The sequence below is a fragment of the Bombina bombina genome, chromosome 6 (assembly GCF_027579735.1).
Source record: "Bombina bombina isolate aBomBom1 chromosome 6, aBomBom1.pri, whole genome shotgun sequence".
NCBI lineage: Eukaryota > Metazoa > Chordata > Amphibia > Anura > Bombinatoridae > Bombina > Bombina bombina.
Window position 1 is genome coordinate 1,091,958,336 of NC_069504.1, and position 15,462 is coordinate 1,091,973,797.

The 15,462-nt window shown below is 35.4% G+C and overlaps 1 protein-coding gene across 1 annotated transcript in view; it reads left to right on the forward strand.

Annotated features, from left to right (window-relative positions):
• The window catches only part of FBLN1 (fibulin 1), a 281,252-nt gene extending 268,510 nt beyond the window's left edge, over positions 1 to 12,742 (forward strand). The window contains exon 17 of the mRNA XM_053719006.1: positions 10,606 to 12,742. Coding sequence (XP_053574981.1) covers positions 10,606 to 10,745 — 140 coding nt within the window. The 3' untranslated portion in view covers positions 10,746 to 12,742. The remainder of the gene's footprint in view (positions 1 to 10,605) is intronic.
• The last annotated feature ends 2,720 nt before the right edge of the window (positions 12,743 to 15,462 follow it).

Here is a 15,462-nt window from a genome sequence, read left to right on the forward strand (position 1 = left end):
ATTTATTTTAACTAGGTACAATAGCTATTAAATAGTTAATAACTATTTAATAGCTACCTAGTTAAAATAATTACAAAATTACCTGTAAAATAAATCCTAACCTGAGTTACAAATACACCTAACACTACACTATCAATAAATTAATGAAATAAATTAACTACAATTATCTAAAATAAAATACAATTAAATAAACTAAACTATATTACAAAAACAAACACTAAATTACAAAAAATAATAAAAATATTACAAGAAGTTTAATCTAATTACACCTAATCTAAGCCCCCTAATAAAATAAAAAAGCCCCCCAAAATAATAAAATTCCCTATGCTAAACTAAATTACAAAGTAATCAGCTCTTTTACCAGCCCTTAAAAGGGCTTTTTGCAGGGCATTGCCCCAAAGTAATCAGCTCTTTTACCTGTAAAAAAAAACAAATACAATCCCCCCCAACATTACAACCCACCACCCACACACCCCTACTCTAAAACCCACCTGATCCCCCCTTAAAAAAACCTAACACTACCCCATTGAAGATCACCCTACCTTGAGCCGTCTTCAGCCAGCCGGGCACTGATGGGGCAGAAGAGGACATCCGAACCGGCACAAGTCTTCATCCGATCGGGGCAGAAGAGGTCCTCCATCCAGCAGAAGTCTTCATCCAAGCGGCATCTTCTATCTTCATCCATCCAGCGCGGAGCGGGTCCATCTTCAAGACATCCGACGCGGAGCATCCTCTTCTTTCCGACGACTAACGTCGAATGAAGGCTCCTTTAAATGACGTCATCCAAGATGGCTTCCCTCTAATTCATATTGGCTGATAGGATTCTATCAGCCAATCGGAATTAAGGTAGGTAAAATCTGATTGGTTGGTTTAATCAGCCAATTGGATTGAAGTTCAATCCGATTGGCTGATTGGATCAGCCAATAGAATGCAAGGTCAATTACTTTTTGTTTGTAATCCCCCTTGTTTCTTGCACCCATTCCGGACTGGGGTTAACTGCCTGTGGCTCTGTTGACATCACAGCTTTTATGGAGTGCTATTTAGCACCCAGGGCTGGGATGTTGCTGAGTCACTGGATGTGTACCTGGTCCGGTCTTGGAGTGCAGTTCCCTTCCGTTTTATATATATATATATATTTATATATATATATATATAGGGGTTGGGGGGGGCAGCAGAATTTTGAGTGCCTACGGCAGCACAAAACCTAAATACGCCACTGACTGATGCTAAATGCGTGTTTGAAATATTTAAGAGATAATGACTCACATGCTGTGATTTACCACAGAAAATGTCGTTTTGCATACTCACATATTATGATATTTCTACAAATGTTATTTTCTAAAAATGCTTGGTCTGCTGAAAAAAATTAGATATAAATTTAGTGGGGGAAAAAATAAAATTTATGTTTAAACGTATATCAAATAATATGAATGTTTATGCAACTAATATTGTGGTATTAATTATTATTGAGTAATAGGGGCAACACCCTCATTGCTCATTTGTGCAGAGGTGCACTCCAGCAGTATTGATGAATAAAGACATATTGCTACAACTTACCTATAAATATAGAAATCAAAATATAATCTTGTAGTTAGAAGAACAAAACTGGCTACCTTTATAACAAATGCATTAAAGGAACAGTAAACCTCAAATAACATTGAATTAGCCTTATCTTTATAAAACCTAATATTCCCTTTGATTTTTTTTAAAAAATGACAGTTTTACAGACCCGCTCTCTGTGCTCTTCTGAGCGGGTCTGTTTTTTTCACACAGCGCATCGGGCCAGCTGTCTAGTCACAGCCCGGCCGACCGCGCCATTATACTAAGTGCAGCTCGCTCCTGCTCTGTCTGACAGCAGGAGCGAGCTGCACTGTGTATAATGGCGCTGTCGGCCGGGCTGTGACTAGACAGCTGGCCCGATACGCTGTGTTATAAAAACAGACCCGCTCAGAAGAGCACAGAGAGCGGTTCTGAAAAACAGTAATTTTTAAAAAAAAAATCAAAGGGAATATTACGGCTAGATTACAAGTTTTGTTGGTAAAAACTTGCGTTGCTAATGAGCCTTTTTTTTTCAGCGCGCACTTTAAACAACGCTGGTATTACAAGTTTTCTGAATGGCTGCGTTAGCCTCAGAAAAGTGAGCGTTCAGCAAATTTAGCGCCACTTCTCCCTGTAATACCAGTGTTGCTTACGGTAGCGTTAAACTGGCTAAAACGTGCTTGTGCACAATCTCCCCATAGGAAACAATGGGGCTGAGCTGGCTAAAAAAAAAAACCTAACACCTGCAAAAAACCAGCGTTCAGCTCCTAACGCAGCCCCATTGTTTCCTATGGGGAAACACTTTCTAAGTCTACACCTAACACCCTAACATGAACCCCGAGTCTAAACACCCCTAATCTTACACTTATTAACCCCTTAATGACCGGAACATTTTTCAATTTTCTTACCCTTAATGACAATGGCTATTTTTACATTTCTGTGGTGTTTGTGTTCAGCTGTAATTTTCCTCTTACTCATTTACTGTACCCACACATATTATATACCGTTTTTCTCGCCATTAAATGGACTTTCTAAATATACCATTATTTTTATCATATCTTATAATTTACTATAAATTTTTTTATAAAATATGAGGAAAAAATGGAAAAAAACACACTTTTTCTAACTTTGACCCCCAAAATCTGTTACACATCTACAACCACGAAAAAACACCCATGCTAAATAGTTTCTAAATTTTGTCCTGAGTTTAGAAATACCCAATGTTTACATCTTCTTTGCTTTTTTTGTAAGTTATAGGGCCATAAATACAAGTAGCACTTTGCTTTTTCTAAACCACTTTTTTTTCAAAATTAGCGCTAGTTACATTGGAACACTGATATCTGTCAGGAATACCTGAATATCCATTGACATGTACATATTTTTTTTTAGAAGACATTCCAAAGTATTGATCTAGGCCCATTTTGGTATATTTCATGCCACCGTTTCACCGCCAAATGCGATCAAATTAAAACATTTTTTCACTTTTTCACACATTTTGTCACAAACTTTAGGTTTCCCACTGAAATTATTTACAAACAGCTTCTGCAATTATGGCACAAATGGTTGTAAATGCTTCTCTGGGATCGCCTTTGTTCAGAAATAGCAGACTTATATGGCTTTGGGGTTGCTTTTTGGTAATTAGAACGCCGCTAAATGCCGCTGCGCACCACACGTGTTTTATGCCCAGCAGTGAAGGGGTTAATTAGGGAGCATGTAGGGAGCTTGTAGGGTTAATTTTAGCTTTAGTTTAGTGTAGTAGACAACCCCAAGTATTGATCTAGGCCAATTTTGGTATATTTCATGCCACCATTTCACCGCCAAATGCGAGCAAATAAAAAAAAACTTTAAATTTTTCACAATTTTAGGTTTCTCACTGAAATTATTTACAAACAGTTTGTGCAATTATGGCACAAATGGTTGTAAAAGCTTCTCTGGGATCCCCTTTGTTCAGAAATAGCAGACATATATGGCTTTGGCGTTGCTTTTTGTTAATTAGAAGGCCGCTAAATGCTGCTGCGCACAACACGTGAATTATGCCCAACAGTGAAGTAGTTAATTAGGTAGCTTGTAGGGCGCTGGCAGGGTTAATTTTAGCATTAGTGTAGAGATCAGCCTCCCACCTGACACATCCCACCCCCTGATCCCTCCCAAACAGCTCTCTTCCCTCCCCCACCCCACAATTGTCCCCGCCATCTTAAGTACTGGCAGAAAGTCTGCCAGAACTAAATAAAAGGAGTTTTTTTTATTTTAGTTTTAAAAAAAAATGTATTCAGCTGTAATAGAGCCCTGCCTTAGCCCCCAACCTCCCTGATCCCCCACCAAACAGCTCTATAACCCTCCCTGCTACTTAATTGCCGCCATCTTGGGTACTGGCAGCTGTCTGCCAGTATCCAATTTGCCCCCAAAAACAGTATTTTCAAACTTTTCTGTAGTGTAGCAGCCCCCCCTCAATACCCCCAACCCCCCCAGATCCTTTTATATATATATTTTTTTTTTATGTTTTGAACTTTTTATTTTGAACTTTTTATTTTTTTACTTTTTTCCATTGGTGACAGTGGCTAATGTGTGCGCGCGCGCCCCTCGAGCACGCGCGCGCCCCTCATGCACGCGCGCGCCCCTCATGCACGCGCGCGCCCCCTCGTGCACGCGCGCGCACCCCTCGTGCACGCGCGCGCGCACGCTGCCGCCTCCTTGCTACACTCCCCCCGGAAAACAGCACCATTTTTACCGGTGCAGAGAGGGCCACAGAGTGGCTCTCTCTGCATCAGAGGCTTGTTAAAAGGTATTGCAGGATGCCTCCATATCGAGGCATCACTGCAATACCCTGAGAGCTGCTGGAAGCGATTGCGATCGCTTCTAGCACTCTGTAAGACAACTGACGTACCAGGTACGTCCATTGCCATTAACAGTTGGTTTTTGCTTGACGTACCTGGTAAGTCAGTTGTCATTAAGGGGTTAACCTCTAATCTGCCGCCCCCGACATCCTCGCCACCTGCATTATATTATTAACCCCTAACCTGCCGCTCCGGACACCGCCACCACCTACATTATACTTATGAACCCCTAATCTGCTGCCCCTAACATCGCCGACACCTACATTATATTTATTAACCCATAATCTGCCGCCCCCAACGTCGCCGCCACCTACCTACAATTATTAACCCCTAATCTGCCGACCGGACATCGCCGCCGCTATAATAAATGTATTAACCCCTAAACCTAAGTCTAACCCTAACCCTAACACCCCCCTAATTTAAATCTATTTTTAATAAAGCTAAATAAAATTACTATAATTAAATAAATTATTCCTATTTAAAACTAAATACTTACCTATAAAATAAACCCTAATATAGCTACAATATAACTAATAGTTACATTGTAGCTATTTTAGGATTTATTTTTATTTTACAGGCAACTTTGTATTTATTTTAACTAGGCACAATAGTTATTAAATAGTTATTAACTAGCTAAAATAAATACAAAATTACTTGTAAAATAAACCCTAACCTAAGTTACAATTACACCTAACACTACTCTACAATTAAATAAATTACCTAAACTACCTACAATTAAATACAATTAAATTAAATAAAAATAAATTACGAAAAAAAACAAACACTAAATTACAGAAAATAAAAAAGAAATTACAATATTTTAAACTAATTACACCTAATCTAATCCCCCTAATAAAATAAAAAAGCCCCCCAAAATAATAAAAATTCCCTACCCTACACTAAATTACAAATAGCCCTTAAAAGGGCCTTTTGCAGGGCATTGCCCCAAAGTAATCAGCTCTTTTACCTGTAAAAAAAAGAAATACAATACCCCCCCCAACATTACAACCCACCACCCACACACCCCTACTCTAAAACCCACCCGATCCACCCTTAAAAAAATCTAACACTACCCTATTGAAGATCACCCTACCTTGAGCCGTTTTCACCCAGCCGGGCACCAGTGGTCATCCGATGGGGCAGAAGAGGACATCCGGACCGGCAGAAGTCTTCATCCTATCCGGGCAGAAGAGGACATCCGGACCGGCAGGCATCTTCATCCAAGCGGCATCTTCTATCTTCATCCATCCGACAAGGAACAGCTCCATCTTGAAGACCTCTGGCGCAGAACATCCTTCTCAGCCAACGACTACCCGACGAATAGCTGGTCCTTTAAATGACGTCATCCAAGATGGCGTCCCTTGAATTCCGATTGGCTGATAGGATTCTATCAACCAATCGGAATTAAGGTAGGAAAAATCTGATTGGTTGATTTAATCAGCCAATCGGATTGAAGTTCAATCCGATTGGATCAGCCAATAGAATTGACCTCGCATTCTATTGGCTGATCCAATCCCCCCCCCAAAAAAGGTGAATTTAATACATATCTTTTTTTTTTTTTTTACATTTAACACAGAAAAAAATGTAAATCAGATTATATGTCTGCAAAAGGAGGTACCCTATGCCCAAGTCTGTGAGATGGTCTGACCCCCTCTTACTGTATATAGTGACACTGTTTAACCCACCAGTACTGTATATAGTGAGTTAGTGACACAGTCTGTAATCTGCTGGTGAGATGGCTGGCCTGACCCTACCCGCTCCAGTACTTTATAAAGTGACCACAGTAGTCTGTGACATGGTCCAGCCCACCCGTACTGTATATAGTGGTACTATATAGTGACACTGTTTACCCCCCACGTTGTAGTAACAAGGTCTGTAATTTGCTGGTTCCACAAACATACACACATACATGCATAAATACACACACACACACACATACATGCATACATACACACACAGTCACATACATACATACACACACATACACACATACACATACATGCATAAATACACACACAGTCACATACATACATACACACACATACACACATACACACACACACACACACACACATGCATAAATACACACACATGCATAAATACACACACAGTCACATACATACATACACACACAAACACCAATGGATTAAACAAAAACACTAACCCCTGTAGTCAGAGACACTAGTGAAGCATCATGTCACACTCACATGATATCAGTGCAGGCAGTGGCAGGTCAACTTTTTTTTTTTTTAAGCTGGGCCCCCACCCGCCCTCTGCACCCCCTGTAGTTCCGCCGCTGCTCACAAGCGCACACACACACTCTCACTTGCACACAGGCACCCACACGTGTTCACATGCACACCGGCACCCACACAACCATGTATATATACATAGACCAACACATGCGCACACCTATACACAGATACACATACATATTTTGTAGACTTTTAGCATTAAAGAATTTATAAACTGGGCGATTGAGCACCTACTCAAGCTGTGTGCCTGGGTACACTGATTTAATCCTACAACTAACCATCTCCTGATACAACAATCCATGTAACTGAAGACTTTATTAATGAAAATATTTAAAGGGACAGTACACTGTAATTTTTTTTATATTAATGTATTTTCCTTGACTTGCTGCAGAGTATAAAATGTATGAGAAATTGCATTTTCAGGTTTATTTGTGTATGTGAAGTAGCTGGTTTTGTGTTTTTAAACCCCAGCCTACTACAATGGGTTAAGCTTCAGGTTATATCATATCTCAATACGTTATCACTTTGTGTACACACACTTGCTTCCTTATCTTTTATTTTTCTGGAAAACTAAAGCTCAATACATAGAGAGAACAATGGACAATTATGATTTTATTACTTAACTATCCTGCACCCCCCTGTGAGTGTAATTTCTTCTGCTGACTGTGTTTACTAAGGCTATTCAATAGCTGAGACTCCAGTATCAAAACTTTCAATATAGGTTGGGAACCACAAGCTAAATCAGCTATTTCAAAGGCCAAAATAGGGGTAAAGGAGCTACTTGTAAACAATTTAATAGACTCCAGGTGGTAAAATGGATCATTAGGAACAATTTAAATGGGAGAAAAATTTGGGTGAACTGTCCCTTTAACTATTGCTGTGTACTGTAAAGCGTTGCCCTGAAGGTGTCACTGCAGCCAATAAACTTGGCGAGGTACTTTCTTAAATGTATTTTGATAATCACTGAAAGGAAATAAAAGCAAATATTATGTGATTTAAATACCCCACATGTCCTTTACTTTAGCAAGGATAAACGACCTCCGTCCTGCATGTGAGTCTGGCGGGAACAGATGCTAATCCTTCCACTTAAATGTCTTCTTGAAATCAAAACACCAGCACCTGGTACTTCACAGACAAATACTTTACCTGAGCTCAGCAGCTGTTTATTTATAGTCTAGTCTTTGTTGTTGTTATTTCTCATGCCTTAATAAACAAACATTTGTATGTACAATATGTGTTTATTAAAGGGACATCCTAGTGCAATAATAAAGTTTTGTAAATTGTTACATTTTTTTTGCATGAATATCACAATATGTTTAATAGAGATGTGCATTCAGGCTTCGGACAAATGCAAATGTATTCGAATTTTGCTGATTTGTTGAGTTATTTGATATACAAACAACCAAATTTGGATTTGTTATTCAAGAGCAGTTCAGGCATGGTCTCCTTTGCCAGATAGAGACATATGTAAATGTGATTTGTTCTGAGTTAACCAATCACTGTGCAGCATGTTACTGCCATATGTAATTCTTGCATACTTTAGTATGACAAAGACCCACACCCTCTCTGGGAGGAAATGGAAGAAACACATTTTTTAGTATGTTTTATTTTCCTTAATAAAACATTTTACTAGGAGTTTAATATCTTTATAATTCTGTATCCAGCTATAACATGTCTTTGTTTTGAAACATTCAATTTATTTTAGAAAAATCCTACTATTCATTTGAAAGCTTAACAATTAAAGAGACATGAGACTCATTGTTTTACTTTCATGAGTCAAATGAAGGATATCATTTTAAACAATTACATTTACTAATATTAAAAAATTTGATTTGTTATCTTCATATTCTTTGTTGAAGATTAAACTCAGGAGCAGCAATGCACTATGGGAGCTAAGTGAACACATAGGGACATAAAATGTTACTAGTTCTTCGTAATAACTCATAGCACATATCAGAAGTTACACTTTTTGCACAGCAAAATACCTTTTTTAATACAATTTAAAGGGATATGAAACCCAAATTTGTTTTAATGGGTCAGGTAGAGCATGCAATTTTAATCAACTTTCAAATGTACTCCTATTATGACATGTATAATTAATTCTCTTAGTATCTTTATTTGAAAGCAGGAATGTAAGCTTCGGAGCCGGCCCATACAACCTGGGTAGCGCTTGCTAATAAGTGACCCTTGCGAATTGGTTATTACATTTAGCCACCAATCAGCAAGAGCTCCCTAGGTGCTGAACCAAAAATGTGCCGGCTCATAAGCTTAGATTCCTGCATTTTAAATAAAGATAGTAAGAGAATGAAGAACAATTGATAATAGAAAGTTGTTTAAAATTGATGCTCTATCTGAATTATGAAAGAAAAATTTGGGTTTTATATCCCTTTAAGTTGAAATTACAGAAAAAGTGATCAAAATAAAACCATATTTAAAATAAATAATGAATGTACATTGCACATTGATTCTACTGCACATTTAAATCAATTATGTAGAATTAAAGTGTGAGCCACTATAATATATCAGTCTCTGTCAGACATTGTTTCCTTGCTTCATATGGATAGTTTTCTATTTTCATGCTAAGACCATTAACAGATACTTTTTTATTAATATAATCTAGGACAGTGATTTGCAACCTTTTTTTTCCCGTGGCGCACACGTTTACATTAAAAAATCTTGCGGTACACCCCCATCCCAAAATTTTACAAAATCACACATTGTAGCCTAATACAGGATATATATACAGGTAGCCCTCAGTTTACGCCGGGGTTAGGTTTCAGAAGGAATGGTTGTAAATCGAAACCATTGTAAATTGAAACCCAGTTTATAATATATGTCAATGGGAAGTGAGGGAGATAGGTTCCAGGCCCCTCTCAAAATTGTCAGTAACATCTAATACATTATTTTTAAAGCTTTGAAATGAAGACTTTAAATGCTAAACAGCATTATAAACCTAATAAAATAATCAACACAGAATATATAATTAAACTAACTTAAATGAACAAAAACATTTGCTAAACAGCATTATAAACCTAACAAAATAATCACACAACACAGACTTCACTTGCATTTTTCTGCAGTTATTTCTATGCATTTCAATCTGGACTGATTTATAGACCGGAAGATCTTGTTCCTTTGAAATCTGCTCGATAGCTCAGGTCTGATTAATTTCAGCTTGATTGGCTATGCTGCAACACAAGAGGACAGCTCCATCTACTGGCTATTTTAATAAATGCACTGCTTCTCAATGCTTTTCAATAGTAGTCACATGACTGGAAAAAAAGGTTGTTATTCTGAAACGGTCTAAATTGAACCGTTGTAAAACGACGATGATGAGCCTGTCACATACCTCCCAATATTTCAAAATTTGAAAGAGGGACACCCCCTCACTGTTGTCAGTCTTCCGCGGCACACCTGAGGATCTCTCACGGCACACTAGTGTGCCACGGCACACCGGCTGAAAAACACTGATCTAGGATATTGCAATTTTGTATGTTTCATTTACTGTGATATTGTAATATCTAGTTTGTTTGTGTTATGTTCTGTCTGTTTGAGAAATGATAATAAATTAGAAAAAATATGTAATGAAAACCAACTGGATTTATATGTTAAAGGGACACTTAAGTCAAACTTAAACTTTCATGATTCAGATAGAGCAGCAAATTTAAACAACTTTCCAATTTACTTCCTTTGAGTCACCAGCTTCTACTGAGCATGTGCAAGAATTCCCTAAATATACATATATGCATGTGTGATTGGCTGATGGCTGTCACATGATACAGGAGGAGTGAAAATAGACAAACTTTGAAATTTGTCAGAAAACGATCTACTACTCACTTGAAAATCAGACTAAGTGCTATTGCATTGTCTTTTTATTATGCATCTGTTGATTATGCAAATCTCCTGTATTTACTGGTCCTTTAACACTTGGGACTTTGATCTTATCTTCTCACTCTCTGTTCCTTGTCATCATCCAGGTGTTGTCCGCCAGGTGAAGCCGATCATTGGACCATTCCATGCCACACTGAAACTGGAAATGAACTATGTGTTGGGCGGAGTAGTTTCTCATCGCAATATTGTCAACGTCAACATCTTTGTCTCTGAATTCTGGTTTTAAATATGTAGTTTCCAAGCCAGATAACGTATTTCACAAGAAATGAATTACTACAAGTTCTAGTATGCGGTGTGCTCTATTATTAGAAGTAGTAAAAAAGAAACTATACGTAGAGCAGAAATAGTTTGATGACTGTAGGAAACTCACCTTAAAAATGTGTTCATTATTATTTTTAATAATAATATTCTGGCTATTGATTAAGAGGGTGTAAATACAGTAAGAGAGGTGGAACTTTAACTAACTTGTGCCATAAAAAAGGTTGAACAAACACAATAAGTTGAAAAATACTTTACATCTGTGTTTCAGACAATGTCATTTGGAACTGAAATCCTAATTATGTTGTTCCAAAAGAGTTTCAGTTATTTAGATACAATGAAAATGCCATCCTGTAAGAAATTCTAGACAATTACCCTTGTTCCCCACTGGAAGGCTGAAAAGATTAAGCAGAATTCTACTTAAAGCTCACCAAACCTTTTTAGAAACATCTAACCACAATTTTTTCCCCCTGAAAAAATATTTAGAAAAATAATAGAAAACATCAGTAATGCAATTTCATACATTCATTCCATACACCTACATTTTACTGTTTCATTTTACTTAGGAATGCATATTAATTGCTAAAGGGAACATTTCAGCTCTATAAACCTATTTTAAAGAACAGATAAAAGAAGAAAAATCATATTTATATATTAACAGTTATTGGTCTTCAGGATATTACTAAAGATATATCCTAAATTATAATATGGCGTTATATCTTTATGCGCAACTGGAGAACAGCTTTATAAAAAAACATTGTCTTGTGGTGTGATTAACAGATGACTGTGACAAAATAATCTGTACATTTTTTAAACTTCTTTTATTAATAGATGACAAACGAAATCTGCTTCATGTATTCAGAACATTTTACTTTTAATAAGCAAACTTCCTCTGTCCTGTCTTAAGCTAAAAAAGGAAGGATTGATTAAAACCAATGATAAACATAATATTTGCATGCAACCATAATTCTGTTTTTTTTTTTTTAATTAAAGAAAGAAATAAAAAAATGTGGGTATAGACTAAGGGCGCCCAGCCCTCTTATTAGGGTCCATAACATATTTTATTTTAGTTTTTAGGGCTGGAGAGTAAATGTTACAAATATTAATTAAAACAAAAAATATGCACATAAACAGCACTAAAATGTCCAATATTTTAGCTACAGATATATTATAAGTCCATTCTTCTAAAGATCACTTCTCGAAAATTATTTAACATCCATATATAGGAAAAACATTATGGGTCATGTTTTCAATGAGCAAAACCAGTTATTCAATTGCAACAATAAACCTAAAGGATGTATTTTCAATTAATTTAATACTATATATATATATATATATATATATATATATAAACTGATTCATAATCATTAATCTCCTCTTTGATAGATCATTTTTTAGTACAATGTCCCTTTAACAATGTGGCATCTTTAAAGGGTAGGGGTGGTGAAGTCAACCCTGAGATTTACCCATTAAAGAGGGACTGTCCACAGATGGCTGATTTGCAAAGTTCTATAAACTACAAATGTGTTTTTAATGTGGGATAGCACTGTAGTATATGTCACGTCATTTCTATAACTACACTGCAGTCATGGATCATACAATTGTAAATTAATAAACAGTGAGTTAAAGGAGATATTTTTTCTTTAATTCTGTAAAAACTCAAATCCCTACAGCCCTGACTTACTATAACTGACATCAGATTATTGCCATCTAAGTGATTCCATTTAATGGTTTTGTTATATTCAAGGTGCAATGTGCTTTAAAAACAAATCGACACAAGGTACAATTAATTTGTTTGATTTTCTTTTGTTACTAATATTTTGTTACAATATATGCATGTGTCATTTTTTTAAATAAAACAGAGACCATGTAATTATTTTGTGATTACTAATTATGTTGTAACAAAGAGTGCAATTTAAACTTTTATATAAATATTAAACATTCACCTTATTATTTATATGGAAATTTGTTCTGATTGTTTTCCTTATTACTTTGATTTTGTTTTCTAGAAAATGTTATGATTACTTTTGTGATAACGTTAAAATCACAGGGACAGCTCTGAATTAAAGGGGTTATGAGATAGCTGATCAAAGTGAAAACATCTGCTATGTAAATACATATACCTGTATTAACCCTATGACTCTGGTACGATAAGTAATACACTCTATGACAGGGCTGAAATGTTTTAATTTACTCAGATAACGAGTGGAGAGCAAACGTTTGCCCCCTTGAGATAAGTTTATTGCAAGGGTTTGCGCTCATTGGGCTTACCACTGGTATTACGAGTTGAAAACAAACGTGATTGCTTGAGCGCAATTACGATTTATACTAAAATGATTACTGTGACTTTAGAACTCTGGTTAACTTTTTTTGTGAAACAAAGTTGCACAAAACACATCAAAAATACATTACAAAGTATAGTTACACTCATAGTAACACCATGTAATAATAATTATTTTAAAAATATTGCACACACACGTTATAAAGGGTCAAAGATATGAGATATCAGGTGTTAGAGAAAAAAGCAACCCAAAGGGCTTTATAGAGATACATATATATATATATATATATATATATATATATACATGTTTAAATATGTTCATGTGTGTATATATATATATATATATATATATATACTGTATATATATATATATATATATATATATATATATATATATATATATATATATATATATATATATATATACAGTATATGTCTATATGTGTACATATGTATTTATATGTGTATGTATGTATTTACAGATATATATACACATATAAACACATAAATACATATGTACACATGTATAGACATATATATATATATATATATATATATATATATATTTATATATATATATATATATACTGTAAGTGTATTGAAGCCCTGTGCAGTTAAAGAGACACTAAACACCTGATGCAGATTCTGCAAACTAACTTCTGCTGTCAGTCCATAAATCTACTACAAATGAAGTAATAAAGGATTTTTAGGCAGTCTTTATTTAAAAAAGAAGGCATATAAGCTATTTTTTAGTTCAGTACTCTGGACAGCACGTTTGTTCACCAAAATTAGTCCAGCATCTAAACTTACATTCTTGCATTTCAAATAAAGATACCAAGAGAATGAAGAAAATGTGATAATAGGAGTAAATTAGAAAGTTGCTTAAAATGTCATGCTCTATCTGAATCACAAAAGAAAAAAAATTGGGTTCAGTGTCCCTTTAACTCTCAAGCAGAAGCATTAATTTGTGCTCCACTTGTAATCTGGCCCTCAATAAAGTAAGTAGATAATGGAAGAATGTTTGTCACTATATCTAGAATGTTCTAGGGCAATCTAAGTACTTTATTAAAGAAATACGGTGCTGTAATATTTATTTACCCTTAATATGTTTCCAATTACTTCTTATACATGCTGCAGAGTATATTATTTTAGGGGTTTTTCTTGTTTAAAGGGACATGAAATTCAAATGATTTATTTCATGATTTAGAAAGAGAAGGCGATTTTTAACAGCTTTGCAATTTACTTATATTATCTAGCTGTCTTCATTCTCTTGATATCCTTTGTTGAAAAGCATATTTAAATATGCTCAGTAGCTGCTGATTGGTGGCTGCACATAGATGCCTCATGTGATTGGCTCACCTATGTGCATTGCTATCTCTTCAACAAAGAATATCTAAAGAATGAAGCAAATTAGATAACAGAAGAAAATTGGAATGTTGTTTAAAATGGTATTCACTATCTATTTCAGGAAATAAATATTTTGGGTTTAATGTCTCTTTAACGTTTATTTTGCATGTACATACACACATAACTGATTTATATATATATATATATATATATATATATATACAGGTGGCCCTCGGTTTACGCTGGTTTCAGAATAACAACCTTTTTTTCAGTCATGTGACAGCTATTGAAAAGCTTTTATTAAAATAGCCAGTAGGTGGAGCGGTTCGCTTGTTTTGCAGCAAAGTTATGCAACTTAACAGCCTTAAATTGATCTGTGTACACAGAACAGACATTAGTTATCAAGCAAAATTTAGCAGGCACTTCCCTAATATTTTCCTGTCCAGCAGCTTCTGGTGGGGGTGCCTAACTGCTTATTAATCACTGCATATTGAAATGCATAGAATAGGTGCAGACCCAATAGTATCTAACATGCTAACAATGCAGAGAACTGATTGCAGAAAAATGCAAGTAAAAAAACGTTTTTGTTCATTAAACTTAGTTTGATGATGATGCAGTCTGTTGTGTGATTATTTTATTAGGTGATGTTTAGCAAAAGTTTTTGTTCATTAAACTTAGTTTGATGATGATACAATCTATATTATTAGGTTTATATTGCTGTTTAGCATTTAAAGTCTTAATTTCAAAGCTTTAAAAATAATGTATTAGGTGTTACTTATGACAATTTTGAGAGGGGGGCCTGGAACCAAACTCCCTCACTTCCCATTGACTTACATTATAAACTGGGTTTCAATTTACAACGGTTTCAATTTACAACCATTCCTCCTGGAACCTAACCCCGGCGTAAACTGAGGGCTATCTGTATATATATATATATATATATATATATATATATATATATATATATATATATATATATATATATATACACACACACACACATACCTGATAATATATATATATATGTTACGGGTAAAGTCAGAAATTTGGAATGCTA